Raw genomic sequence first — 27,970 nt, 5'->3', positions numbered from 1 at the left:
TGCAGTTTGAAACCATACTTTATTTTTAATGTAGCTAGAAATATCCAATAACTATGTATTTTTAAGCAGAAAAAACTCCTTTACTTTTCCTTCTTACAGCATTATTAGCACAAGAACATTTGCTTAGAAATGATATTTTCTATGAAAATGAAGAATGTATTTTGTATTTGTGGAACATAAAAATCTAAAAGCACAGGACACATTTTCCGAAAACCAATTTTACTTTTACCCATTTATGGTAATATTTGCAGTTAGAATGTACTTAGATAATGTATAGTTAAGTAAATCAAATCAAATAAAAAATCCAGAAGCAACTGGTCTTCTTGAGTTATTCACAGCGTACATTGGAAATTTTGAGAAAGAACACACATCAACAAAAAGAACTCTGGCAAGCTCAAACGCAAGTTTATATGCTGAGTATTTTTAAAGGGTTTAAAAAGCATGCTCGATTAGCATACAGCTTTTTCCTCACTTATATAACAGATGCATTTCTATCTGCTTGTGTACAGCAAAGGGTTAGAATCTGAATCAACTTATGATTTCAGAGATGTGTTATTTCAAAAATGTATTCCATGGATTTTATTTCACTGCTCCTACCACTGATTCTTCAAATAAGCAAAGTACAGAGGGTCTCATCCCTTGAAACTGCTTTTAATTTTAACTGAAAGACAGGAAGAAGCCTAGAAATACCTGCTACAGTGCCTGGACTTAGTCTTATTTAATATAGTTATTGAATGTGCAACAAAAATTTATCGTTTTATCCTTGGAGAGGAAAGGAGAGAAAGTGGAAATACGGTTGCAGTTATTTAAGAGGTGAATAGGAGAACAATGAATCATAATGCCAACGACTCCACAATGAACCATGGATTTCAATTTTATAATTCATGTTGGATCAAGAAGTTAGGTTCCCCTCTATGTATCGCCATTAATTCAAAACTCACTCTCTCCAAAATACAAAGAAGACCAAACACCACAGGGAATCCCTCCTTCCAACATTTTCTGATATGTCATCAAAGTAGAAATCTCATATTCAAATATGAAATCTCTTGGCCAAGTAAGAAACTACAGCTGTTATGTCATTATATGTTACATGTTAAATTAAACCCAGCATTAAATATGCTTGCACAATTATGCTGTGAATGAAGATAGCAGTGATGATGCTAGCAGAAAAGGACTCTCTTTAGCCCAAGATGAGATAGTGGGAAAAAGAAGTGAAAACAAGTAGAAAGCTAACAAAGAGTTGAGCATTTTCTAACCAGGAAAAGTAACTTAAAATATAGACTTATATATAAAAAGAAAAGTATTCCTTTATTTCCCCTATGTGGAAATAACATGAAACATTTATTTTATATATCAGACAACGGAGCTAAGTAATCCAACTCTATGCAGCATTATAAAAATCATCCCTTTACCACAGTGTAAGATTAAATGCATCCACACAAGGGTTCATGTTATATAAAATGTAAGATTGCTGCTGCCCTGCCAAGTACTTCCAGTCCCTACCCAGGTCCTGCTGCAATACTGGTGGTCCCAGTAGTTTTAGTGAAATAAATCATTTTTGAAAAAATAAAGCATTTGAAAAGACAACTCAAAATGCCTCAGGAACCATATATCAAACTCGAATTTTATCTATTTAAATGCTGTATTCACCTCCCATTAATAAACCTTTATTTCACTCAAACTGCGCGGTAAATCTTCCATGCTGAAATATCTTCTTTGCCCAATTAATTCAAAGGAAAACACCAAAATGATTAGTAAAGAAAAATGTAGGGTTTGACATACCCTTTTAATTTGTTTTTAAGTATTTTTAAGGTTTAAAAGTGTTTAAAGTTTGTAATTCCTAGTAGGGAAACATTATCTGAATGTATACCCTAATGGCAAACCACTGTAAAATGCTACAGCTGCATTTGGGGCAGCAGGGTAGGGATTCTCTTCAAAGCACCCCAGCTTTCTTCATGAGAAGGTCAGAGGTACACTGGTTTGTATTATTGCGACATCCAATGGGTGATCTAAAATTGCTTTTCCTTCAGCAAGGGCTTTAGTTATGAAAAGGCATTATGCTTGACCTCCAAATTTGGCTGACAATTTACTGATGAGATTCATAACCTTTGGGTTGCTCTGATATTTTGACATATTTGCTGGGTTCTGGGCCACGTCCTGGAAGGCCACCATAACTTCTGGATCCTGCAAAAAAAGAATGTTTTTTTTTTTTTTAAAGTATTTAAAAAAGTATTCTATGGGGTTAACACATTCACTATCTTAAACCCCACCTCTTTATTTAGACCTATAATTTTGTCCTGGCCAAGTTAATTGGGGTTTGGATGTCTCTGAAGTATAAATATTATTAATGTGCACATGAACGTCAAACTCAATTATTTGACTTTAATGAAAAATAAAGCACATACAATTTTGATTCAAAGGAAATAACTGGATATAATTACCAACAATTACAAAGTATTTCCTATAACTCAAGTTTTAAAAACTTAAGCTATTCTTTTTGGAAAAAAAAAAATGAATGTCACAAGTACGTAATTAGCTATTTGGCAATTCAGATCAATAAAACATGTCTAACAGAGTAACCTTTGTTTCCGCACAGAATAATAAAGAAATGCCTTAGTAACATAAAATTCAACTTTGTTTTTCCAAGTCTTACCTGCATGGCTGCAAGAACCTCTGGATCACTAAGAATTTCATTGAGCCCAGGCATTCCTGCCATTCCAGGCATGGCCCCTCCCATTCCAGGCATTCCTCCAGGAAAATTACCAGGCATTCCCCCAGGAAAGCCACCTGCGAAAATAAGTGAAAAACTGTATAGACACCAACCAGATTCCCAAGTCACCAGATAGATACTATTTTCTATTGTGCATGAAAAAGGGGTTCTACAGAAAGGGTGATCTGATCCTAAATTCCTAACTGGGTCATGGTGGGTAGTCCTGGCTCCAGGCATAGGACTTCTTTAGTTAAATGTTTACCTTTGCCTTAAGCAAGCCCTGTCCATTGTTTTTGTGCCTCTAGGTTAACACGACTTTGTAATAAGTGGAACCATCTTTAAGAGAGCACGAAATTTTGTTAACTCTCCTGTAATCCAATCCCCACCTTGCTTTCTCCACCTTATGTTCCCTCCTTAATTCCAAATGCATAAAATAAACTGCAAAACTGTCATTCTCTGGAGCATCTGAGATCTTGCTTCCCGGCAACTGTCATCAGTTTTGACTCAAACTCTTAAAAAAATTCTCTACAAGCTTGAACATTTATGTTGACACTACCAATTAAAATAACACACATGTGCATCACAAAAAACAAGAGTGCTACTAAACACAAACTGGTCTGAACATTCTACTATCCCTCAAAATATTCTCTGTATCTATGAGTTTATTTCCACTTTTGTTGTTGTTGTTCATTTTGTTCTTTAGATTACACATTTACGTGAAATCATGCAATATTTGTCTTTATCCGACTCATTGCACTCAGCGCAATACCCTCTAGGTTCATCGAGGCAATCTTTTTCTATCCCCTTCCTTTTAGTCTGTGTGTGTGTCTTTTAATCTGAAGTGAGTGTCCTGTAGGCAGCATATGTAGGGGTCTTGTTTTCTTATCCATTCAGCCATTTTGATACTTTTTCTTAAGTCCCTCCAACGTTTCCTGTAATACTGGCTTGGTGTTAATAAATTCCTTTAGCTTTTTCTTGTCTGGGAAGCTCTTTATCTGTCCTTTGATTCTAAATAACTTTGCTGGGTAATCTTGGTTTTAATCACTTTGAATATTCTGTGCCAAGCCCTGCATAGCTTCTTTTGAAAAATCAGCTGCCAGTCTTATGGGTGCTCCCTTGGAGGTAACTGCTTTTCTCTTGCTGCTTTTAAGATTCTTTCCTTTGTATTTAACCTTTGGTATTTCAATTACAATGTGTCTTTGTGCGGGCCTCTTTGGGTTCATCTTTTCTGGGACCCTCTGAGCTTCCTGGGGTTGTATGTCTATTTCCTTCACCAAGTGAGGGAAGTTTTCCATCAAATAGCTCTTCAACGTCTTATTTTCCTTCAGGTACCCTTAAACATGGCTATTTTTACATTTGTGTCCCATAGGCTCATTAAATTATTAGTATAGTCTTGGCTTCTTTATTCTTGCCATTCTAATTACGTATCCTTGGCTTCCCCATCTTCTATATCGGTGGTTGGATCCTCTTTATCCACTCTGTTGGTTTCCTCTAATATACTCTTCAACTCAGATGTGTTCTTCATTTCTGACTGGTTCCCTTTTATAATTTCCATTTCCATGTTTTTTATCTCTGTTAAAGTTCTCATTGAGTTCATCTACTCCTCTCCTAAGTTCATCGAGCATCTTTATAATTAGTGTTTTGAACTCTGCATCTGTTAGATTGCTTGACTCCATTATTCCTGGATCTCTGTTCTGTTCTCTCATATGGTTTCTACTTGTCTTCCCATTTTGGCTGCCCTTCTGTGTCTGTTTCTATGTACTAAAAGCAAAGCTCTTAAGTACCCTAGTCTTATTAGTGAGGCTTTGTGTAGTAGGTGTCCAGTGGCACAGTACTGAGAGGAGTTCAGCTGCAGGTCAAATTTAGCCCCGGCTTGTGCCCCTCTGGGGCCACCTGGTAAGATTCAGCAAGCAATCCACATATGCTGTGCTTACAGTTGCCTCAAAAGGCCACAGCAGAAACCGAGGCTATTTTGAGTCTTGGATTTGCAGAAGATACAACTGGATGTAGCTTGGGTGGGGCTGTGAGTTAGGGGTGAGGGGGAGTTTCAAGGAATCCTCTGGGTGGAATGACTTCTGTTATCCAGTCTGATTACTTCTTTGAGCTGCATTGCACATGGGAGGGGGGAAGCCTCAAAAGAAGAACACTGGATACCTCCGGCACTTCTACCAAGGAGAAAGCCTCACCTCCAGCCCTCAGTCCAACAACTCAGTGTCCCCCTGTAAGTCCCTGGTGCCCCTCAAGCAGCCAACACAGTACTGGTGCTCAGAGCCAGCAAATCCATCACTGCAAGTCTGGTCACGGACTCGGCCCCTTTAAGATGAGAGTCTGCCGCTGCCACAGCCTCTGTCCCACTCAGCTGCTGGGGACATGACAGCCTCGTGTCTTCGCGCCCCCTACCTCCTACTATTGCAGAGTGATTTCTTATTTCTCTCCATAGTTGTAGGGCTTCTGTTCATCTAGAACCCAGGTGACTCTGCTTGCTGTTTGCTCTGATTTTCCTTCACAATTTGGATTTGGTTACAAGAGAGGATGAACAAAGCCTCTGTCATCTATGCCATTTTGCCCATGCCACATCTAACATAAAATTTTTAATTAGAATGAAATTTTCTAGAGGTGAACATTCTAAAGATTCTTCAGTGTCCCAAAGAGTAATGACATTAAATATAATAAACGTATCAGAGCCCCAAAATAATAATATTCTCCAATTGTTTCCAATACTAATAGGTTTAATTTTTCTTTAAAAATACCTGGAAAAGAGCCATACTGAGCTCCCGATTGTCGTCTAGCTTCTTCCTCCTTTAATAGGAAAAAAAAGATAAATTACATAATAGGAAGGGAAAAGTCTGCTGACCACCTCTACCCTATCCATTCAAAATCATGAAAAAAGTGTAAAATAAGCTCGTTATTGAACTTATAAGAATGACAAATTTCAAATGGAAATAATGGACTAAAGCATGGTCCCCGACCCCCGGGCTGCGGACCAGTACCAGTCCTTGGCCTATTAGGCCACACAGCAGGAGGTAAGCAGAGGGCAAGTGAGCAAAGCTTTATCTGTATTTGCAGCCACTTCTCAAGGCTAGCATCACCGCCTCAGCTGTGCCTCAGGTCATCAAGCATTAAGATTTTCATAGGAGCACCAGTCCCTGGGAATTGCTGTATAGAACTGCAGTCAGCAGTAAATAAGAGCCAGGAATACAATACCCTGAGAGCTCTAATATATTATTATTTCCCTTTACTGGTTTAGCTATAGAAACTTTACCCTCTGGGCTCTCTCATGTTCTTCCCGAGCCTTCTTAACCCTTTCCATTCTTTCTTTGATCTCTCGCTCTTCACGTTTCCGCTCATACTTTCTCCGATGTTCAGCAATTTTCTGGGCCTAGGAAAAAAGAGCCACAGAAAAATTTTCTCTATGTAAGTTGAATAAAATCAACACAAATCTACAATTTTGTTAAAGAATTACTTTTCTTTGTGGAGAGCTGTTTAATTCAAAACATAGTTCTGAATAATGAGTTAGATTTACCTGATAGAAAAAGACCTGATGTAACTCAGGCTCTAACAAGTCCACTGTGAAACAGAGGAAAAAGGCTGGGATTTGGGGTTAGAAGTGTTATAAGTCTCAAACAATTAACTGAGGCAAGAGAGACAATTAGGTTTTAAATTGCATGACAATTCTTGTCTGATACCTGCTGTGGGAACACATATACCAGTTATTTGCCACAGTCTAACTACCATTGTTTCCTGTTTCCTCATTCATAAATGAGGGGTAGGAGAGAATATATAAATCTTACAGAACAACTAAGGATTAAGAGAAAAATACATATACCAGGCACTAGTACATTGTCCGTGACAAATATCTGAAATCTCATTAAATGTTGGAGATTCATATTGAATGATTACTTAAGCTTGTTTATGATTTTTTCAAGAACCTCATGCTCTAGAATACCTCACATAATAAACTTGCTGAGTTACCACTGTTATAAGAATAAAAAAAGTAGTCTCCGACAGTAGTAGTTAAGTTGGATTTACTATGTGAATGCATTAAAATTATTTTAACCAACAACTTTAGGCAGATATTATTTGAAAACAGAACATTTTAGCTTTCAGATTCACTGTCATTTTTTAAAAATTATTATATTTATTTTTTCCCCCTCTTTAATTTCCCCCCACCCCCGCCCCCTCCATCCCTGGTCTATGGATGTTGCTGTTTCCCCTTAAGAACTGGATATCTGAAGGAGGCGCACACCCGGGGCCTGGTGCACCGGGGTATGGTCCATGGCTCCATCTGGGGCACAAACTCAGGACCTTCTGCGTGTAAAGCAGATGTGCCAAGAACTACATCATGGAGCCACTCCCCCCGGCCCCGCCATATCATTTTTAAAAGGTCGAAACTTGTTAACTTTCACAAGGTCCTTATGTTTTATATATACAGTAGCCGTAAACACCTATGATAAATAAGAATAAACCAAATTCAATTTTGAGTCAAGTTTTGTAGATTTTCTTTCCTTCCTTGCTGTAGACTTAATGCCCTCTTTTCTTTCTTTTTGGTTATAATTCTATTGTAGGCTTCCAAACAAAGTAATTGAACTTGCTATAACACAGCATGAAAAATGAAAGCATGAATACCTAATGAGATTTCCTGAGCTGAGCACACACTTCAGTGATTAAAGGTTAAAACTTCCAAATGTCTGTTTCTTTGCATCTGTTTTGCAAGTAAGTTACTGCCTGGAGCTCAGCAGTAGAGCTATGGAGCATTACAATAATGGCTTCTCTTTCTTTAACATACCCTTGGTTGAACTTCTTTCAGCATCGCACTAGCATCTTCATCATAATCCAATTTACATGCGAGGGCAAGATCATGGGCTGCTTCTTCCCAATGTCCCAGAAGTCTGAAACAGATTTAAACTCATTTTAGGAACATTTTACACATACTCCCTTATATAGCCTGGTGTCTTTCTTAATATAAAAAGGACTGTTAAAGAAGAGGTGTAAGTTAAATGTGAACTTACAAGTTTTCATGAACCAATTCAATTACTACGCCCTACTTTATAAAAATTTGAAAGAGCTTAAATTTCCTCTATGGTTAACTATAAACCTCTTTCCTACTAAAAAATATTTAAAAACTTAAAAAATATTGCTTTCTTAATTCAAAATATCATGAAATTAAAAAAAAAATTATAAAAAGCCACAGTTCTCAACTCATCAAAAGCAGAATTAACACAATGTACACTTAACATGCTACGGTCTATACAAGAGAGAAAATAATACATGGGAGCACATTTTATTGAAAAAGGAGATAAAGGATAAATCAGAAACTAAAGGTTGGTGGGGCAGGTTTGAATGAAGTAGGGGAATAGCAATGGAAATGAGACTTCTCTGGGTATACCTGTTAACTCAGTTTTCACTCCTTAAACGTGAAAATGCTTTATACACTCAAAGAAGAAAAGTAAATTAGAAAGGACAGAAATAAAGCAAGCCCACACCTGAATACAAACAGATATAAAAAGAGGGTAATTATTTATGGCATTGACAACATAAACCACACATCGCACAGAAAATATTAATTCGAGTAAATTAAAACGGCATTTTGATAGCATATCTTAAGTGGAAGGTAGGTGAGAACTGCAAAACAACAACAACAACAAAAAACTTTAAACTTAGTACGTTAATTTTGGGGTATAATTTTGACACAGTTTTATATATACGATAGGATAACACAAGTAGGCATATATATTAGGGACAAAGATTTTAACTCTAGGAGAGCAGTGTTCAAAACAATAAAAGAGAAAACATTTAATGTAAATTTTAATTAAAAATATCAGTATAAACTCAAAATTTCTTTTTTCCCTTAAAATCATTATTTAAAAATGTTTTTTCTAACTGTTCACTAAAATGACCAAAGTAATGATATCCCAGAAGCAATGATAACATCTCATGGCCAAATTTTAGTTTCCATAAATATGATTCCCACTAAAATAAACTATAATTTCTTGAAGAAATGGTTTATTCTAAGTTTAGGACAAGCAAAGTATAAGATGACCTCATGCTATGTTGTACCACAGGCATGAAAATGTTCAACTACTTACTACTGGGATCTCAAGAGGATCAACAGCAATGCACGAGCTCTCCTACACCCACAGGGCATTAACAGATCTTATTTTGACCTTTTACCTATATCTCTGACATATATCTTCTAAATCACTACAGCGAGTTAAGTCACCTAAATACAGCTGTCCAAGCATACCCATCTTCATCTCCACCCACACTTGAAGGACAGCAGCTTTTCAATCTACATTAACATGTCCATGTCACTGGACATTTTATCCCCGAGCTACAAACACCCATTTGTATAATGTTAAGTTTTGCTTCTAGGAATAATTAATTAATCTTGGTTAAATTCACCTTTTTCTGATTTTTCAGGTGACTTAGCATTGACTAAAGTGACTTGAGGCTAGTGAAGTATTTGTTCTGTAATATGTTGTTTGTTTCATGTTAAGTTACAATGAGAAAATCTGAAAATAAAAGAAAATTTCTAAGGACACCGATATAAGGTGAGGAATAGAGCAAAGAAATAAAATGGAGTCACTATGGCCAAGCTTCTAAATTATTAACTTCAACTGGGCTGAAGCATAAAGAAATGACTATTCTTCTAACAGATGCCAGGAACTTAAACTTTTGAACTTTCCAGACCTGCGTCAATACCTGACACACCTCAATACCTGACAATACTGACACACCAGTACACTGGGTGTCAGTGCCTGGACACACATCAAACTTTCAGAATGACTCAAGAAGGAAATGTTCAATTGTCTAGGCCATAAGACATCTGATGATTACCATCTTAGACCAATCCAGGGGCTAAGAACACAGAACTAACTCTTCTCAAGAATACACTTTTTACTATAAGAACCCGCAGCTTTTCTTTCTCCTTCAGAACAATCTGAGTATTTCTTAGTTGTGTTTCTGGTTTGCAAACGCCCTATGACTCTTGAATAAATCTTTGCCGTTTATTTCTAGACAAAACCTCCTGACTCTGTGAGTTTGGTCAACAAAGTTGACTCTCTTTTCTTGAAGATAATTTTGAGAAAAATCCTTACTTTAAATCTGGCTACGTGTCAAAAAGAGTGGTTTTATTTTAGTAAAAGGAACAAAAAGAATTACTTGTTTGTTCCTTACAATATTCTCTCAATTCTTCATACTGAGCACGTATATTATTATTACTCCGAAATTATATCCTTAGGCAAATTTTTGGCAATTATTTTTTTAAAGCACATCAAAACATCAGACTTAAATAAAGAGTTCTGAAAATAAATAAATTCCATTACTTACCTATGTGCTTTCCCTCGCCACTTGTAGGGCTGCGCTGAGTCAGGATTTATTTCAATAGCTCTGTCACAGTCTCGGATGGCAGCATTTGGCTTCTGTAATTTGATGAAGACACTAAAAAATATGTGTGATATTAAAGAGATTTCATTTAAAACAAGAACATCACTGGGAACTGCCACAGAAGCAATTCTATTTAAATAAATGAGCAGAAATTATTCACTAGGGGATGCTATTTTGTTAAGTTCTCACCTGGCTCTCTTGGCATAAAGAATGGCCAAACGAGGATTCAGCTTGATGGCATCTGTGAACAAGTCAATGGCTTTCTGTAGTTCACCTAAAGTGAAACAAAAGTTATTGAGAAATAGCTAGAGGGTAAAAAAATATTAAGAAAAATCGTTGATTTCTTACGCAAGTAGTCTTTCACATCGTTTAGTCTAGTTAAAAAAAAAGACCAGTTTCTGAATTAATATACAAAACTGGCTCTTCAAATAAAACTTTACCAAATGTATACTGTAAATCACTCAAGACAGGTAATACCACACTCATAGTAGGGCTCAATTTAAAAAAAAATAATAATAAATGAATAAAATTTAAAGGATAAAATCAATCATTCCATTAATTTTTATTTTATCCATTAAGTTTAAAGGATAAAGTTAAACATAAAGAAAAAAGTACCCCTGCTAAATACACAAGGCTTATTAAAAATAAAATTTATTATTTGAATTCACAGGAATGGTATAAAAATTCAAAATACCCAGACCTCATGAAAGACCATAACCTACATTTTTAATTCATTTCTTGTATCCATTCACATAGTTAGCTTCTCTGTTTATTGGTTCCTTCAGTAAGTCTTCCAACAAATAAAACATACTACAGAATTAGAACAGTTCTTTGCACAAGTCTAATTCTTGGACACAGAAAACATAGGGAGGCAAGACAAACTGAATTTTAGAGTAAAGTCACAATTCACTTTGAAAAACATATTTACCCAGCTAGTAAATGTGTAAAGGACCTTAACAGAACTCACGAAACAATGCAAAACAATGTTCAGTCTTACTAGTTACTACTATGTCTATTACAAGTTATTATGCCAAGATGTCTAATAAGCAACTCACACCTACCATGTTCAAAACTGAACTCTTAATTCCTACCCTCCCTCCCTATCTCCAAATCCATTCACCCTACCCCTATCCCTAAATTCCTGATCAAATAAATGGCTCTTATTTAAGGTCTTAGAGGTCAGCAAACTTGTCTGGTAAGGGCTGTATAATAATTATTTTAGGCTTTGCAGACCAGAACAATCACAGCCGTTCAACTCTGCTGTTGTAGTGGGAAAGCAGACACAGACCATACGTACATGAATGGGTATGGCTATGCTCTACTACATTTTTACAATAACAGTTTGGCAACTATAGGCACATCTCACTCTTTTGTGCTTCTCTTTATTGAGTATCATAGATGTTGAGATCTTTCCAAATTGAGGCAGCAGAACGATTCCGATTCACTTTATTGTGATACTTGCTTTATTGCAGTGGTGGAATCCAACCCACAATATCACCAAGGTACGCCTGTACTGATCTATCTCAAGCCCAAAACCTTAGAATCGTATTTGCTTCCCCAATCTAAAACCTAAATCTTCTCATTCTACTTTCAAAATACATCCAGAACCTAACCACTCTTCATTTATCACCCTAGTCCCACATTTGCACACTGTGCACCAATGGGCCACACGACAGTTTGTTAGCAAACTACTGGCTCAATATGGTTCAGTTTCAACACTGGATCATTCCATTCCTTTTGATGTCTTTTAAAAAATTGTTTTTAGTAGTTCCCAAGAGAAAAAGCTAGAACTGCAGGAAAAAAGACATGGAACAGGAAATGAGGGTTGCAGTGGCCAATCTGATTCCAAGACCTGAGAAGCTGTTCAGTGACCAACATATATACACAACTTATTAGAAAACAAACATGATTATTTAAGAATAAATTAAGTACATTTCCTTTCAATTTGTAAGAATTATTTTTTCAAACAATCATTAACTTGTTAGGACTTACATACTTATTCAAATGTTTGGATCTATAGCTGTATTACAAATGAAACTCTTATGCAAATTTTTTGGCCTAGGAGTTCTGCGAAAAAGTTAAGACACTAAGGGCACTGTAATAAACAGTCTAGGAACCTTTGCTCTAATCCAAGTCACCATCATCAGCCACCTGCACTAGAAAATAAGACTCGATTTCTTATTTTCCCTCTCTGGGGTCATGAAGATGCCATCTTGGATCCGTTGTGGGGAGCATAACCGAGAAGCCCATCTTTTGTACTCAAGACTACATTTCATAAGCTGCTCCCAGCTAATGACTGGATACAGTAGCAAGGATACCAAGGCAGCCTTCCCCCCAAGCCCATTCTCATGAGATGTGCAACTCTTCTAATGGGCAACTTTGTCTTTCCAAGACTTTCTCAGAAACAGACCCATAGTTGAAACTTTTCCTGTAACAGCCTTTCCATGTCTCCTACACAGGGAAAAGACCTACATGATCATCTCAGCGCCTGCCCAGATCCCAGACGCCTCTGGCTCTTATCCTGCTCTCCCACTTCCCCCCAACAGGTTATTTTCCTAATATATGGTCTGGCACATTGACTCAGGTTTTAGCTTCTACTTCTCCAGAGAACTAATATACCCTTATTTGTCCATTCAATTTGATTTACATAAAGTAGCAATAATCCTTTTCAAAAGCAAATTCATGTCATTATGAAACTCCCCTAGTCAAAAAACCCTGAATGGTTTCGCATCACCCTTACGGATAAAATCCTAAAGTCCTTTGCATGATCCACAAAGTTCTTTAGTTATCTATCTATCCATCCTACTCACCACCTTCACACCACTCCAGGCACTTCTCTGACCTCCATTCTACCGATCTTACCCCTTTTACTCACCACACTGCGGCTACACTAGCCTTTCTGCTATTCCTTGAGTATGTAATCATCCCACACACTCTCCCAGTTAGTCTCTGTACTTGTTCTCTGTCTCAAAAGCTCTTCTTTATGTGGCTCACTCTGTTCACTTTGCCAGATGCTTTCCTGACCACCCTATACAAAATATAGCTTCCATCACTAACTACTCCTTTACTCAGCAATATTTTTCTTCATTTTTATCTTTATCACTTAAGATATTATAAGTTTGTTAATTTTTGTTCACCAGTAATACGTGAAGTCCATGAGGTAAAAAACTTGGGTCTGTTTTGTTTTCCACTGAATATCAAGCATCTAAAACAATGCTTAGAGCACGGTAAGCCTTCGGTAAATATTTGTTGAATAAATAAATATATTAAACTTAAAAAGAATAAAAATACTAATAATGTAACAGATGGAAACACTAATTCTCACTTAATAAGAATATTTACGCTTTATTAATACCAGTACCTTAATAAGAACAGCACCAGATACTATTCTAAGCATATTACACATTATTTATTCATGTATTCCTCATAACTCTATTACGTAGGTACTATTATCCTTATTTTATTACAAAGGAGAAAACAGAACAGAAAAAGAGAGTATCTTCTCTAAGTTTACCTAGCTAGTGCCAGAGCTGGGATTCAAACACAGGCACTATTGCTGTGTAAGTCCAGTGTTTAACTATATTCCAGCCTCTCCAAACCCAGGTGGGGCCTGAACCTATAATCCCTGGCTTACAATACTAGTGTTTAATCCCTCTAGGATATACTATAAAATTGTATGTATTCTAAAATTAGAACTAGGTTAAATTTACACACAAATATAGCTGAGAAGGAAATAGGGAAAAACAAGAACTTGACTTATTAGAGGTTGGTGGCTTCATTTTCATTTTGTTAAATTCTGCTAAATCAATAAATAAGAAAATGAATTTTTTAAAATGTAGACAGTACGCCAAAATAGTGACAAAAATAATAAATGAGTTGACAGTATGGCACTCCAAGATTCTAGGCAAGTCAAAACCCCAGAGCCCTCAGGTTATTTATTCATGAATCTATAAAATGGGAGCAGCATGAGGTTTTAATGAAATAAAACACAGTAAAACATAATAAAATCGCCAGGCACGTAGAAAACAAAAAATAAATGGATAAATAGACATTTTAGGTGGTAGGAAAATTAAGAAAAGATTATAGTATGGAAAAGGAATGGTAAGGAAAAGAAGTGGCTGAGATCCACTGATGGGTATAAATTAAAAGCTGAAATAGGTAAAGAGCTTTACAGAGAAACACTAGAACACAATTAAAAAAGAAAAAAAAAAACATTGTAGGACAGTAAGATCCAGCTAGAATGGAAGATTAACAGTCAAAAAGAAGACAACAAGGTTGGGAAGGCAAAATATGGGATCGGACTCTAGCAGGCCTAAAAATATGACCTTCAAAGATCTTCAAAATATATGTAAAAAGTCACAAGTTATAAGGGAGTGTTTTTAACAATAAAAAGCAGTTTTATGTAAGCATAATCTAAGGAGAATGACTAGAAAGCAATAAAGGAAACAGACATTTCAGGTAGGCAAATTATTAAGGCCACTGCAATAGTATAAACACTTAAGGACCTAAAACTTAAAAAGGTAGTGTAAGGTTACAAAAAATGGAAGCAAATATATTTTCCAACCTGAAACAGCCATCGATATTGAACTTATCTGGAGATAAAACTAGTCATCTTCTAAGTCTATGAATAAAGTCTAAATGCACATTAGCATTCTGTTAACAGCATCTATTCAGCAACGGCATTATGACGCACTATCAAACAGCTATGAAGGGATCTGCATAGTACCCAAGCTAACAAACAACCTGTCTTTATAAATTATAGCTGATTAACAATATATTAACCGGCACGCTCCTGCTCTGCTGGGGTTTTTGAAGTAGCTCTAACACTCAGACTAGAACAAGAGCATTATGCCTATGGCCAGCAATTGCCAAGAGTGTTACTATGTAAAAAGTTGAGGCCACTGTTCTAACACTTTTATTGAAAAAAGCCTTTCAACTTTTTAAAGCCTCTTCTCAGTGGAGAAAGATTCAAGGATATAATCAGGAAAGCAGAGTTTGAACCACAGTAGGATCTGTCTATGCCCTGAGGCAAGGTAACTGATGCCTGAGTGATGTCAGCCTCTTTATCCAGGGGGAAAGGGTGGGTGGAAAATAAGGATACTTTTTTCTCCAATATAAGATATTCAATAAATTTGTTTCCTTCCCCTTTCCTACTATTTTAACAGTTACAGTGGTAGAGAAGAGAATGTTCAGAATATCACAGAAATGTAGCAAAGAGTAAAAATTCACTCACCATCATTTAGGGCATCAATGGCGGCCCCCTTTTTATCATTTGCCTGATCCATCATCTCCTCAGTTATCTAGGAGAAAATTGAAAGCAGACTTAGAATTAGTAGAGAGAACAAAGAGAAGAAAAAAGAGAAATTTGGACATTTTAGGACCAGAGTAGTCAAGTCAGAACTCCCATTTTCATTCATTCTTCTCTGTTCTCCAAGGAGCAAAGAGAATAATTACAACTGATTAGTAAGAAATTATATAGGATGACCTTTAATCTTTTTTTTTTAATTTTTTATGACTTTATTTGAGCAAAAACTGAAAACTGCCAGGAAGCAAGACCTAATATGCTCTGAGCTTTAATCTTTTATATAAAATAACAAATTTCACTCCCTATACTCTGTCTTAGACATTACCGTCGCTTCCCTCCATCCCAGCTTCCCTCCATCCCAACTTAAGCAGGTTATTCTGCTCTTGTCTTGCCAACTCCTTCCTAGTTATTCACAAATATTAAAACTCAATCTCTACACAAGTAACTAAAGCTAGTTCCTTTCAGACTTGAATCTTGAAAAGAGAAAAGAAATCTCATTTGTTTCAACAAACATTTATCGAGTACCTATACTAAGACAGAACAGAAGTTACAGAGATACAGACAGCACAATGATTATTAAAAACTTCGAGCATTTTAGGTAGGAAAGTTAAAAAGCAGTTTCCTTAACAAAAAGAAAATTTTAGGTAGTAAAGTTAAGAAGCAGTTTAGGTAGGAAAGTTAAGAAGCAGTTTCCTTAACAAAAAGAAAAAAATCCAGTCTATCACCATTGCTGTGTACAGAATTACCAAAGGTGCTGGCTATTTCATTAAGAAAATGATTTGACAGGTTTAAGAATTGGAAGGAAAGTACCAAGTTGTCTTTATATTTACCTTGAAAACCCAATGGAAGTGACAAATTATTAGATCTACTATGACAATTCAATAAAGTTCTCAGAAACAAGAGCAATACAAAAAACAAACTGGACATTTAGCACATCAGCAAAAATCAATTATAAAATATAACAGAACGAGATACCATTCTAAGACCACACACAATTTTTATGGTGAAGGGAAGTAAAATTCTATTAAAGGACACTAGATACCATGTTCATGGAAAGATTACTTTGATTATTTCAACCTATCCCCAAATTAATAAATTCAAAGCAATTCCAACAAAAATTCCTACAAATTTTAAACAAACTTTAAAAACTTTAAAAAGGACCAGATAGTAAGACATCCTACAAAACCAAGGTAATTTGAAAAACAAAACAAAAAAATGATGACGGCTTTGATTTATGACAATATGGTACACGATACCCTGAGCAAGTCTAAAAACACCCTTTTTAAAAGCCACCTTTGACCTAAGAACTCCTCAAGGAATGAAATGAAAGCTTAAAGTCCAGTGAAATAGCCAAGTGCTGCTCCATCTGCTTTCACACATGAGGCAGGTGTCAAATCTGGTGACCTTGCAATTGTTTTTGAAGACGGTGCAGAACACGTGAACAAAGTCTAGATTCAGATGAAGAGAATATGTGTTGTCTAATCAGACACTCTCCAAAATAAATCTGAAACCCCAAATGCCTATACCTGCATGCATAATGGTAAACCAAAAACAAACCTGTCTCAAAGAAAGGGACAGCCAAGTAGAGAGAAGAAAAAAAATTTCCTCTGTAAACTCCTAACCACAAGCCAGGCTTTCCAAGAGAATTCACATTACTATGTAGTTAAACAACAAAAAAACCACGCCAAAAATTTAAAGTGGTCTTCGAGTTGGCAGTGCCAACTCAGGGTCTTGATAAAAGCAAACACAACCCTCTTTGGAGGAACACAACTTCTATTCAGGCCTCAAAAATTTTCCACAGGTGAAGTTTCAAAGAACTCAGTTAAAATAACACGTACATGCACTATCCACAAATAAACAAGGTTCCTCAATGAGCAAGAGTCAGTAAAAATAACAGAAGAATAAGACCAGAAAAAAAGTTCCACAAGAATTTAATTTAATTGTTTGAAAATTAAAGCAAGTTTGGAAAATGAGTTAGGAGCAAGAGACTTATAAATAATCAAGTGCACTTTATAATTTTTTTTTTTTTTTAACGCCTACAGCACCTGGTCTTCCTAGGTGGTCTCCTATCCAAGTACTAACCAGGCCTGACCCTGCTTAGCTTCTGAGATTAGACGAGATTGGGCACGTTTAGGGCGGCATGGCCGTAAAGCAAGTGCACTTTAAAAAGAATCAAAAATAAAGTATTAAAATGAAAAACATAAGCATTCGAACATCAATGGAACAAAGACAAAGAAAGCATGCATAATTCAGCAGAGTGATAGAGATGGAATTTAACAGTGAAGTCTAGTACGTATCTAACTAGGGCTCCAGAATGACAACAGAGAGAATGGGGAAGAGACACTATTTGAAAGAGATACTAGGTGAAAATGTTCCAGAGCCAGTTAACAACCCTAGAATTTAAGATGCCCAATAAATCCCTAATAAGATAAAAATTATAAATCTAGACACATTGAAGTGACAAAGTATCAATAAACAGAAGACATAATTTTAAAAATTCATTCTACAAATAGTGACAAAAAATATTTATATTTGTTCTTAAAGATGCACAAGATCTTTATGGAGAAAATGTTAGTAAGTTATTGAAAGATGCTAAAAAAAAAATACCACATTCATGGATAGTTAATCTCAATAATGAGATGAATCTTCTCCCTTATTTGATTTAGATTTATTGCAATTTTAATTGGAAAAAATATCCTAATTTTTGGTAAGGAACTTAACAATACGTTTCCAAAATTTATATGAAAGAATAAAGGGCCAAGAACAGCCAAATACTCCTGAAGTGTTGGGGGTCTCTGCCCTACCAGATAAGACAATACAAAGCTATGCAAGACAAATATGTCATTAGTACATGGGGAAAATTACACAGAACAAGAGATCACCACCAAAACAGACCCACAAATATATGAAAACATTGTTGAGGAAAGGAATTCTTCAATAATGGTACTGACAGGTAGATTAAAGGTTGAACAGCAAATATATAAATTTCCAGAAAGAAAAACAGTATGTTACAATTATAATCTTGAGGTAATAAACCATAACATACAAAAGTTATTAATTTAACTGCACTAAAAGATTAAGGCACTATAAAGAAAATGAGATAAGCCACAAATTGATAGAAAATATGTGGAGCCCATAGACAACAAAATGTTAGTCTCCAGAATATAAAATGAACTACAAATCAATAAGAAAAAGACAAACAACCCAGAATAAAAATGGGAAAAGTCAGACTAGGACTTCACAAATACATGTGAATGACTAGTAAACATTAGAATATGCTCACCTTCATTAGAAATCAGGCAAATGCAAATCAAAAACCATAAGGACGTCGCATTTCACGCAATAAGACGGGCAAAGATAAAATCTGACAGTACCAAGAGTTGGTGAGGACATGGACCAATCTTTTAAGTTGCTATTACCACATTACAGTGTTTCTCAAGCTTTTTTATATAATCAACCCACCTCCCAAAGTGCCTTTTAAGACATTTTTTTCTTAATTCTCACCCACTCCATTTTTAATATCACAGATATATAGCACATATGTTAATGTTATGACCCTTTGGAAGACCATTAACCATTGTAATATAATATGTTTTTTTTCACCCCCCCCCTCCCAAGAACCAATTTTACTGTCTTGAGGGCAATATCAAACCAGATGTGACAAAATCATTTGTCATTAGACATCCCATTAATAGACAATTCCCTTTGTAGTTATATATAAGCTAAAGAGCAGTCAAATCAGCTGCAAATAGAAAAAGCAGGTAAAAAGAAAATAACAAGAACTTCAGAGACTGTTAGATTAAAAATAATGAGAACTTTCAAATATTTTTTGTAGTAAAAGAAAATGCTTTCCTAAGTCAGAAGAAGATTTAATTATGTGCTTATCCTGGAATAATTATGTCATAAAATCATCACAAAAGATGGGACCTTCACATTCCTTACAAAAACAGAAAATAAGCCATCAATCAATCTTACCTCTACATTTTCATCTCCCATTTCTTGAGGGGCATCAGTGTCTGGTTCAATCACACCTTCATTGTCAATTTCTGCCGAAGTCAAGAACATGACACCTGAGGCTATTAAAAACTAATGAACTATGGTTAGTGCAACTAATAAACTGAATATTTTACTTTATGTTAATTTTATTTAAACTGATACACTGTAAAATATTTCCTCATTAAACATGACTTTATTGTTTTGGTAAGACATGTCATTTTAACTGTTGGATTATGTACGATATTATGCATTTTATTGTTAAGTGGCAAGTGAATAGTTTCTCGTATTAAACTTAGACATACTATTGATTTAGTCAGTTTCAACAGATTCAGTTCAAATATTTTGTTCTACATACCAATGTAATGTTAAAAATTTTTTTATACAGATAACACAAGTTACAGTGATAATTTGATATAAATCATGATCAAGTATTTGTTTAATTATTTTTGTTTTAAAAAACAGCATGGATTAATTTTTAAATAAAGGCATGCTTCTGATGCGGAATCAAGCCCCAAAGCTAGTACACTATAACCAAAACAGTAAAGAGAGAGACTGGAAAGAGGTTATGTTGTAAATTTCATGATGAAAAACTAATTTGCTACAGCAAAATGAAACAAAATAACTGTTACACATAAAAAACCTTAAAAACAATAATATTAGACATTTTCAGCAAAGTGAATTTGGTAAATTTACTCTTAACAGTTAAAAAGAGAATAAAATTAAAGTTAGCTAACTGAAATCAGAATTAACGTCTAACCAAAAATTTTTAATCAATTTTTAACAGGAACTGTACTTGTAGCTTTGTCTAATTATGAAACAGCTTGATTCCTGCACAAAAAATAAAATGCTTTTAGGTGAAGAGTTGGTAAAAAAAAAAAAAAAATTATAGTTATGGAAACTATTAGAAGATTTAAGACTAAAAAAGATATTTTGCAAAAAGTGAAAGATCTTCAATTAAGCCCCCAAATGACAAGCCTTTTCTAATAATATCAAAGGTCAACTAACTCAAAATTTGAAAAGTTTGCAATTACTTTTCTTTAGCTTTTACATAGCTTCTATGAATTAAGAGATTGCCCAGTTAATAACTGGAGTACATATTTATAGTCTCAAAGAACTTATAAATCTATGAAGAGATTAATTTTATCAGTTTTACAGTCCTGAAAACCAAGAACAAAAACCCCACCAAACTCATGCATAGATATTAACTCTTCTAAAATGAACCAGTTTTATCAAGGTGGATGCAAGTCCTAGAAGAAAGTTACTTTTTTGGCACTCAATGCAATTACTGGATAATTTGCATATGTTTAAGACAACTTGCCTAAATGACCCAACTTTTCAACTGCAAATTTTATGAAGTTGGAATACAGATCAAGTATTTCCAACAAAAATGTAACATCTGCATTGAGATGCACTAGAAGTATAAAATACACTGTAAGTAATTTTTCCATACTGACATGTTAAATGTTAATATTTTAGATATATAAAAGTATACTATGAATTAATCATATACTTGTTTAATTGTGGCAACTAGATATTTGATATCACTGATTTAGTCAAATTAGTAAAAATCAACACAGGATCTTATCATGAGATTATCAGATAAGAACTACCATTATCTCCTTACCTACCTAGATCACTTTCCTCACTTGATGGTTCATCTGTCTTTATGTTATCCTCCTCCTTCTTACTATCTGTTTTTTCTTCCTAGCAAAGGGAATGCAAATAAATAATACTATCAGTATTTAATAATACACCAGCATCTATATATACCAATTTACACAAATTTATAAACTGTTCACATACATTATATTTCACCTACGTTTCCTTTCTCGTTAAATAATACTATCAGTATTTAATAATACACTCAGCATCTATATATACCAATTTACACAAATTTATAAACTGTTCACATACATTATATTTCACCTATGTTTCCTTTCTCATTTTGTTTTGATAAACAACTTTTAATTTTCCATTTTCAGTTCTCTTTTAAAGTTAAATATAGGTCCAGCCCCTAATCCAAACCTTTTAGAAGATGAGTTTTAAGATTTAAAATAATTTGTATTTTAGAAAGCTAGTAAGATGCATATACTATATATTATGTAACACCGTCAACAGGCACTGCAGCCCACAACTCTCCATAATCAAACACATAAAGTTTATGCATTCATAGTAACTGAAATTAAGACTATAAATACCCTCACATTTGCTCAGATGTTTTACTGTCAAACAAATTTACTACAAATCTTTACATTTCTAAGAGTTTGAGTTTCGGAATTGCAAATAAGGGACTGTGGAACTGTAATACAAATGATGAAGAGTCAGAAGAATTTAAAGAGTACATCCAAATTTCCTTCCCATTCTTCAGTACCCAGTGTGGTCTGTATATCCCATTCGAGATATTCTACATGTACATGACAACTCCACGCTCTGACTTTTCCATTTAACGAGAGTATCGTGGAGAACCTACCGTGAATGCTCCACCTAGAGCTGTTCACTCAACTGTATTAGTATATCATAAGTTATGTAACCAGCTATTTAGGTTGCAACATCCTGTTTCTTAAATACTGGAATCAAAGTCCATCTTATTACAAAATATTTGCTGAGTTCCTACCACGTGCAAGGTTCTAGGTGCTTTAGCATATATTGAGAAAAAGAGCAATCGCAATTCTAAATCAGAATGTACTAAAAAACAATTTTAGCAAATAATTTCATCTTCATACATATTTACTGCACAGCAAAATACCCTACTCTAGGGCTCAGAAACTACCAAACTTACAAAGGAGTCATCTAAAAAACAGAATACTTTGGGGGCTTTTGCTTTAACTTTTTTCATTTCACTTGTTCGAAGGTATAATTTTTAGTTTCACATCCAAACAGATAAACCTTGTTTAGGATTCTAAATAATAACACAGCAAATTTTCTTAATTTAAGACAACTAATTAGAAAACTTGGGGAAAAAATCTTTTATACACGAAGGCAGAATATAGGAGAAAAAAAGAATTCTCAAGGAAGCATTTTTGAGAGTATATAACCCCAACTCCCTTCTCTAAACCAGCCACTGGTGACCTTCCCTGGATCTTACATACCCTTTGAGCAAATATGCTAAAGAAACACCATGAATCACACTCAGAAACATCTCTCAGAAGGTAGGGCAGAAAAAAATTACGAATTACTGATTTGGCATACTGGTTCATTTACTTTGCAAATACTCAAAGTACCTACCCTGCACAAAGTACTGTGCTAAATGCCAAAACACAAATGTACACAATCACAGAACTTACCACCTTACTACCTAGATTATGCAAGTAATATACATATAGCATTTATTCTCATTTATTCTAAAACATAGTGAACATTCAACCCCAAATTCCTGGTTTTAAATTAGATTCAAGGAATCTGCTGTCCAAATAGAAATTTTACAAAGATTTTATTTCCAAGTGATCTTGGGAAAATCAGGAGTTTCTTGGGAAAACATCCCTAAGAAACCTTATAGTGCTTTATCACTATACGTACAAATAAAAAAAATTCAAAACTTACCTTGATATTTTCTTCTGATTTAGTTTTATGAGTAGCAGGTGGTATTTTACCCCCCATGCTTGAGAAAGATGAGACAAAAAGATATTTGTTTAGAAAACTAAAATTCACTAAGCCAAACAACTTATGCTGTAAAGTTAGATGTTTAGATGATTACCTTTTCAAACCTTACTTGAAGTTTGACATTTAGTAAGAATAGCTCAATTAAATTCAAAAAGGCAGTTTAGAGAATAATTTTTAAGTCATCATATAATAATTAAAAATGTTTGTTTCCTCTGACTGGGACCTACAAGGATTCTTCTTGCTTATATTCACATTCCCCTCACATTACAGATTTTTCTTCTCATTCCCTCTAAACTCCACCCATCAGTACCTCCCGTTGGCAAACCCTTATACCCAAATATTCCAGGGCAACACAATGAATTATGTACAGCAGGTCCTCATACAACACTGTCTCACTCAACATTGATTATAACATGGATGAAATGCCACAGGAATTTAATTCTTGTTTACATCGATTAGCCTATAGCAAAATTGGTTTCATTAATTGTCATTTAGCTTAAAGTCACAGAACCTATCAACAACGTTAAGTGTGGATTCACTGAACAAATAACTTTAAAACAAGGGAGGTGGGAAAAACTACGATAAACTAGCACTGTATGCTCCACTTCAGGCCGACTCTGCAGCGTGTGGGCTACATGCAACAGAGCAACAACTAAAATGTTCAGTGGATTAAGAGCACTCCACAATAGTGAAAGCTGGAGGTCATAAAGACTTACCTGAACTTTGCCTTAAAAAAAAAAAAAAAAAAAAAAAGGCACCATTAACTCTTATGTAAAACAAGGAGCTACATTAACTTGGAAAACAGAAAGGAACCTATTCCAAAACACCCTAAAGTGTCGATTCTTTGTAACTGGAGTTATCATATCCACCTTACATTCATTTCAGTTGGTTGTAATTTCTAGTCATAGGGTACATGTATGTTGAATTTAAATGACTACTGTTTTTCATAAGTTCTTTTACCAATTTACACTTCTATTAGCAGTGTATGAGAATTCCAGTTGTTTCACACACTGCCTAACATTAGCTACTGTCCACATTATTTATTTTGATAGGTGCGTAGTAGTTATCTCATTGTAGTTGAGTCCTTTTTCATGTATTCTTGGCCATCTGAATAGTCTTTATTATAAAGTTTAACTCTCATGCAACTTTCTATTAGGTAGTCTAACACACTTATTTGTAACTGTTCTTTGTATATTCTGCAATTGGAGCCCTGTCAGTTTTACATGTTGCAAATACCTTCTTCCACCATGTGGCTTGCCTTCTCACTGTTAATGTTATCTTTTGATAAAGACGACAGGAAGCAAGAATATAAATGTAAAAAAGCAAATGTAATAAAAAACAAAATTCGGAGTTTCTTATAAATGTGCATTTTACCATTCCTTTTTATGTTATAGTTACCAAAAAAAATTTCAGGTACTTAGTATCCCTAATAAAGAAAAATAGTTCCCATATACCAGTAAATAAATCATTACACGATCAAAAACATCTCAGTTTGCACTCAGCAAAGCAAAATGATTTAATAAGGAACAGGCCTATAAACACAAGAGAATTTTTTAAAACTTTTACAGAAAAACTACTTTTCAAAAGAATATAGTAATCAACTATTTAGTTCTTCGGGAAGTGACATGCCTGCCAAAAAATGTAGTAAGCTATCATCCTAAGGAAAGATTAGACAAACCTAAGCTGAGGAAAATTCTACAAAATAACCGGCCAGGAACAGTCTGCCAAGGTGATGAAAATCAGGGAAAAACTTAAGAACTGTTTTCAGAATTTAAGTGATTAAGAGGCATGACAAAGAAACACGACATGTAATTAGGAAGATTAGATAGTATTAATGCATCAGGATTTGTTTCCTGGGTTTGACAGCTGTATCGTTGAGGACTGTCCTTGTTTGTATAAACAACAAACTCAATGGTGTTGGGGGCACAATGTTGGAAACAGTTCAGGAAAAAAGTTCTTTGCACTGCACTTGCAATTTTTCTGCAAGCTAGAAATTGTTTCCAAGAAAAGAGAAAAATTTTAAACTTGGGAAGAAACAAGAGGGTTTATTCATAAGCTAGATTTAAATTTTCTATCATTCCAAATTCTAGTTAACCACTGGAAGGCAAAACCAATTTATAGGGACATAAAGTTCATTTAATTCTTCCAAGATTTAAAGCTAGCTAGTTCCCTGCCAAAAATCGCAAATTGGACTAGTATAGGCTTTCATGTTAACAAGTAGGGCTGGTGCAGAAACCTTCCTCATATGAGATCACAAGACCAGTCATAATTCTCTTATTTTGATAACATTCAATCTACTCCATGCTGTATACTTACTTATGCACATGTACAAAAAACTGGGTGCTATATTCTAAAATCATTGAGCGTAGAAATGCATTCCATTCGCTTCATTTAAAATATTTACTGGAAAAGGACATACAAGATACACAATAAAGTTGTTAAATGAGAGACAATAGTGTCAGACAATGCTGCTTCTAGAAAAACAAAAATATCCCAAGACATATTTATTGAAGAGAATGTAGTCTCTCTGGATCACCAATGACCAGGGGGCCAAATCTTTTTTCTTCATATTTATTTTTGTCCAATTTAAAAGGTTGTTAAATTCTTTACATTGAGTTAAATTTTAAGCTATAAACAAATGGTGGAAATTATGGTTAATAAGCAAATGTTCTTCAACGTCTAAGCCCGGGTATCTATGACTAATTTAGTATGGAGAGAAATCTGACACGGTTTCAATTGGAAGAACCCTTATAGCAGAATTAGGCCTAGGAATATTCCTGGACCTAGAAATCTCCACATTCAGCCAGATCTGTCATCTTGGACTGCTTTAAGAAGAGTGATATGAAGGTAGAGACAAGAGGATCTGATACACTTCAAAAACCAGAGATTACAAAACTTTAAATTTAGATTGAAACAGATAGCAAGAGCTATGTTAACATCTCAAATTAAATTTAGAATAAGGTCCCTACACATGCCAAGATGTTTCATCCCATACTTAAACCAACAATTTAGGATGCCGCAAGAAAAATATAAATGGAACCAGAAATAAAAACTGGAATTACCTATGGGAAACATTAAAATAAAAATATGGCTAATTTTTTTAAATAATGCCTGACAATATTTTTCAGACTTTAAATTGGATTTCTTAATATAGGCATAATCACTTCTGCACAATTTACATACATTATTCTTAAATGTTTTAACTTTCTTCAGTGTCCCTTTTTCTCTATAGGCGTGGAATAAAACAGTATATCCACTCAGTATAATGTTCATTCTTGGTGCCAGCTATTTCTTCCTGTGGTATGTGTCTGCTTTACCTGGAATTTTAGATACAATTTATTAATTGTAGGCAGTTTCCTCTAATGAGTAGGCATGGAGAACAAAAGCATACAAATATCTTAAATGAGGCTTTTAGATCAAGTTATCGTTAATAGTAGTTATTAAATTACTACAGTAACTAATTTTAAGTGTTCTCCGAATTTTACAGTATGTAACATGAGCAAAAATCTTACAGTAGCTAGAAAACTAGTGGGGAAAATAAAGGCCGAGAAAGCTCTTACAGAAAAAAAAATACCATCACAGAAAACACTGGTAGACTTTAAGTTTCTTCCTGAGAACAGCTTGTTAGAATATTCTTTCAAATATTTGGTAATCATGGCTTCATCTTACCCTATAAAATGTTAAAACAAACAGATCAATGTTTAGAATGTTACCTCTTGAGTCACACTGCTTTGCACTGTTGTTATTTATCACCAAGAAGTGCATTTGCATGTCATCTCTTAAATTCTCCATTAGTAGGGATTTTTAAAAATCATTTTGATTTCTTTCCTCCCTTAAATTTCCCTTCAATGTTTAGAATATGAATCTCTATTATACGGTAAATATCGAAACGAATTTCTGTATTTATTCATCTGTAGCCCCAGTTAATAAATAGTTTTCCAGCACCTGGCACAATGCCTAGTCAATTAATTCCGTGCACGTAGCCAAGTACTCTAGAGTTAAAGATAAGAATAGATCGTGGAAACACGCAGGGCCTTGAAAAATCATTTTTCTTAGTGTTTTAAAGTGTTGGAACTGCTACTACGGAGATACCGGTGATTTCCAAAATAACTCTACGCAGTTAGAATCGCTGTAAACTTAAAGGTAATTAAATACAGCTATCACTATTATAACTTATTACGGCAGTACTTTAAGGCAAAGTGCGTAAAGAAGCTGCTGATTGTCACTGCAACCTTAGCAGGACACCACAGATTGCAAGAAAAGTCCACGCGAAAGCAAAGTCTTGCAGCTTTCTCCCCTCCCCCTAGCGTCTAGTACTCAAGTCCTCGCAATCGTCTGCATTTGTATTTCGCCCAAGACACAGCCCCGGAGAACCCAGAGTGCAGGGACCCAGCTCTGCCTTGTCCTTCCCCGCATGTGTACTAAGCTACCGAATTCTCCATTAGTCCCTGGAAGTCGCCTCCCCTTCCTGGCTAGGGAGCGAGCCACGAAGAGGCGACGACTCCGCTGGCCCTCGTCGAGAAGCTGCCCACTCCTCTGCCCCGCGCCAGCTCCGGCCAAGCTAAGCTCCCCCTCCGGCCGTCCCTCTTCCCACCCCCAACGGTCCTCGGGCCCGGGTCTCACCTCTCCACCCACTCCCTCAGGAATCGCATTTCCTCGGTGTGCAGTACGCTCGGATCCTGCTTACACATTTTCACGAAGGCCCGAAGCTCGCTCACTTTACGGGGATCCATGGTCGGGAGGCTGCGGCCTGATTCCAGGCCCGGGCACTAGCGCGGCGTGAGCGCGTAGAAGGGGGCGGCTGCCGCGAGGCAGAACAGACTAGAACCCCCTGGCCGCTGGCTCCGCCCACCAACGGTCTCGTGACCCCGGGTCCTTCGCCTGTGCCTGCCTACTCCCTTCACCTCTGCTCCTGCGCACTGGCTAGAACCTTCTAGAAGTGTGGCTGTTCATGCTTTGCCTGCCTTCGTCCG

The 27,970-nt window shown here is 35.4% G+C and overlaps 1 protein-coding gene and 1 pseudogene across 2 annotated transcripts; both read right to left on the bottom strand.

The window, feature by feature from the left end:
- ST13 (ST13, Hsp70 interacting protein) lies at window positions 1-27,943 on the bottom strand. 2 transcript variants are annotated; one of them, XM_011369062.2, is made up of 12 exons: window positions 27,621-27,943; window positions 22,938-22,995; window positions 21,026-21,101; window positions 19,377-19,447; window positions 15,330-15,396; window positions 10,286-10,370; window positions 10,040-10,150; window positions 7,497-7,599; window positions 5,973-6,089; window positions 5,461-5,509; window positions 2,654-2,787; window positions 1-2,184 (listed from the first exon to the last, which is right to left on the bottom strand). In XM_011369062.2, exons 1-12 carry the CDS (start codon window positions 27,728-27,730, stop codon window positions 2,056-2,058), a joined length of 1,110 nt encoding a protein of 369 aa, XP_011367364.1. In that variant the 5' UTR covers window positions 27,731-27,943; the 3' UTR covers window positions 1-2,055. The 2 variants fall into 2 exon arrangements, with proteins under 2 accessions (XP_011367364.1, XP_023391631.1); XM_023535863.1 differs by lacking the exon at window positions 27,621-27,943 and adding an exon at window positions 25,314-25,400.
- On the bottom strand, window positions 17,435-17,553 carry LOC111745072 (annotated as a pseudogene).
- Window positions 27,944-27,970: the final 27 nt, after the last annotated feature.

The sequence above is a fragment of the Pteropus vampyrus genome, unplaced genomic scaffold, assembly GCF_000151845.1.
Source record: "Pteropus vampyrus isolate Shadow unplaced genomic scaffold, Pvam_2.0 Scaffold145, whole genome shotgun sequence".
NCBI lineage: Eukaryota > Metazoa > Chordata > Mammalia > Chiroptera > Pteropodidae > Pteropus > Pteropus vampyrus.
The sequence above is the reverse complement of the archived record's forward strand: the minus strand, read 5'-3'. Positions and strand labels throughout refer to the sequence as shown.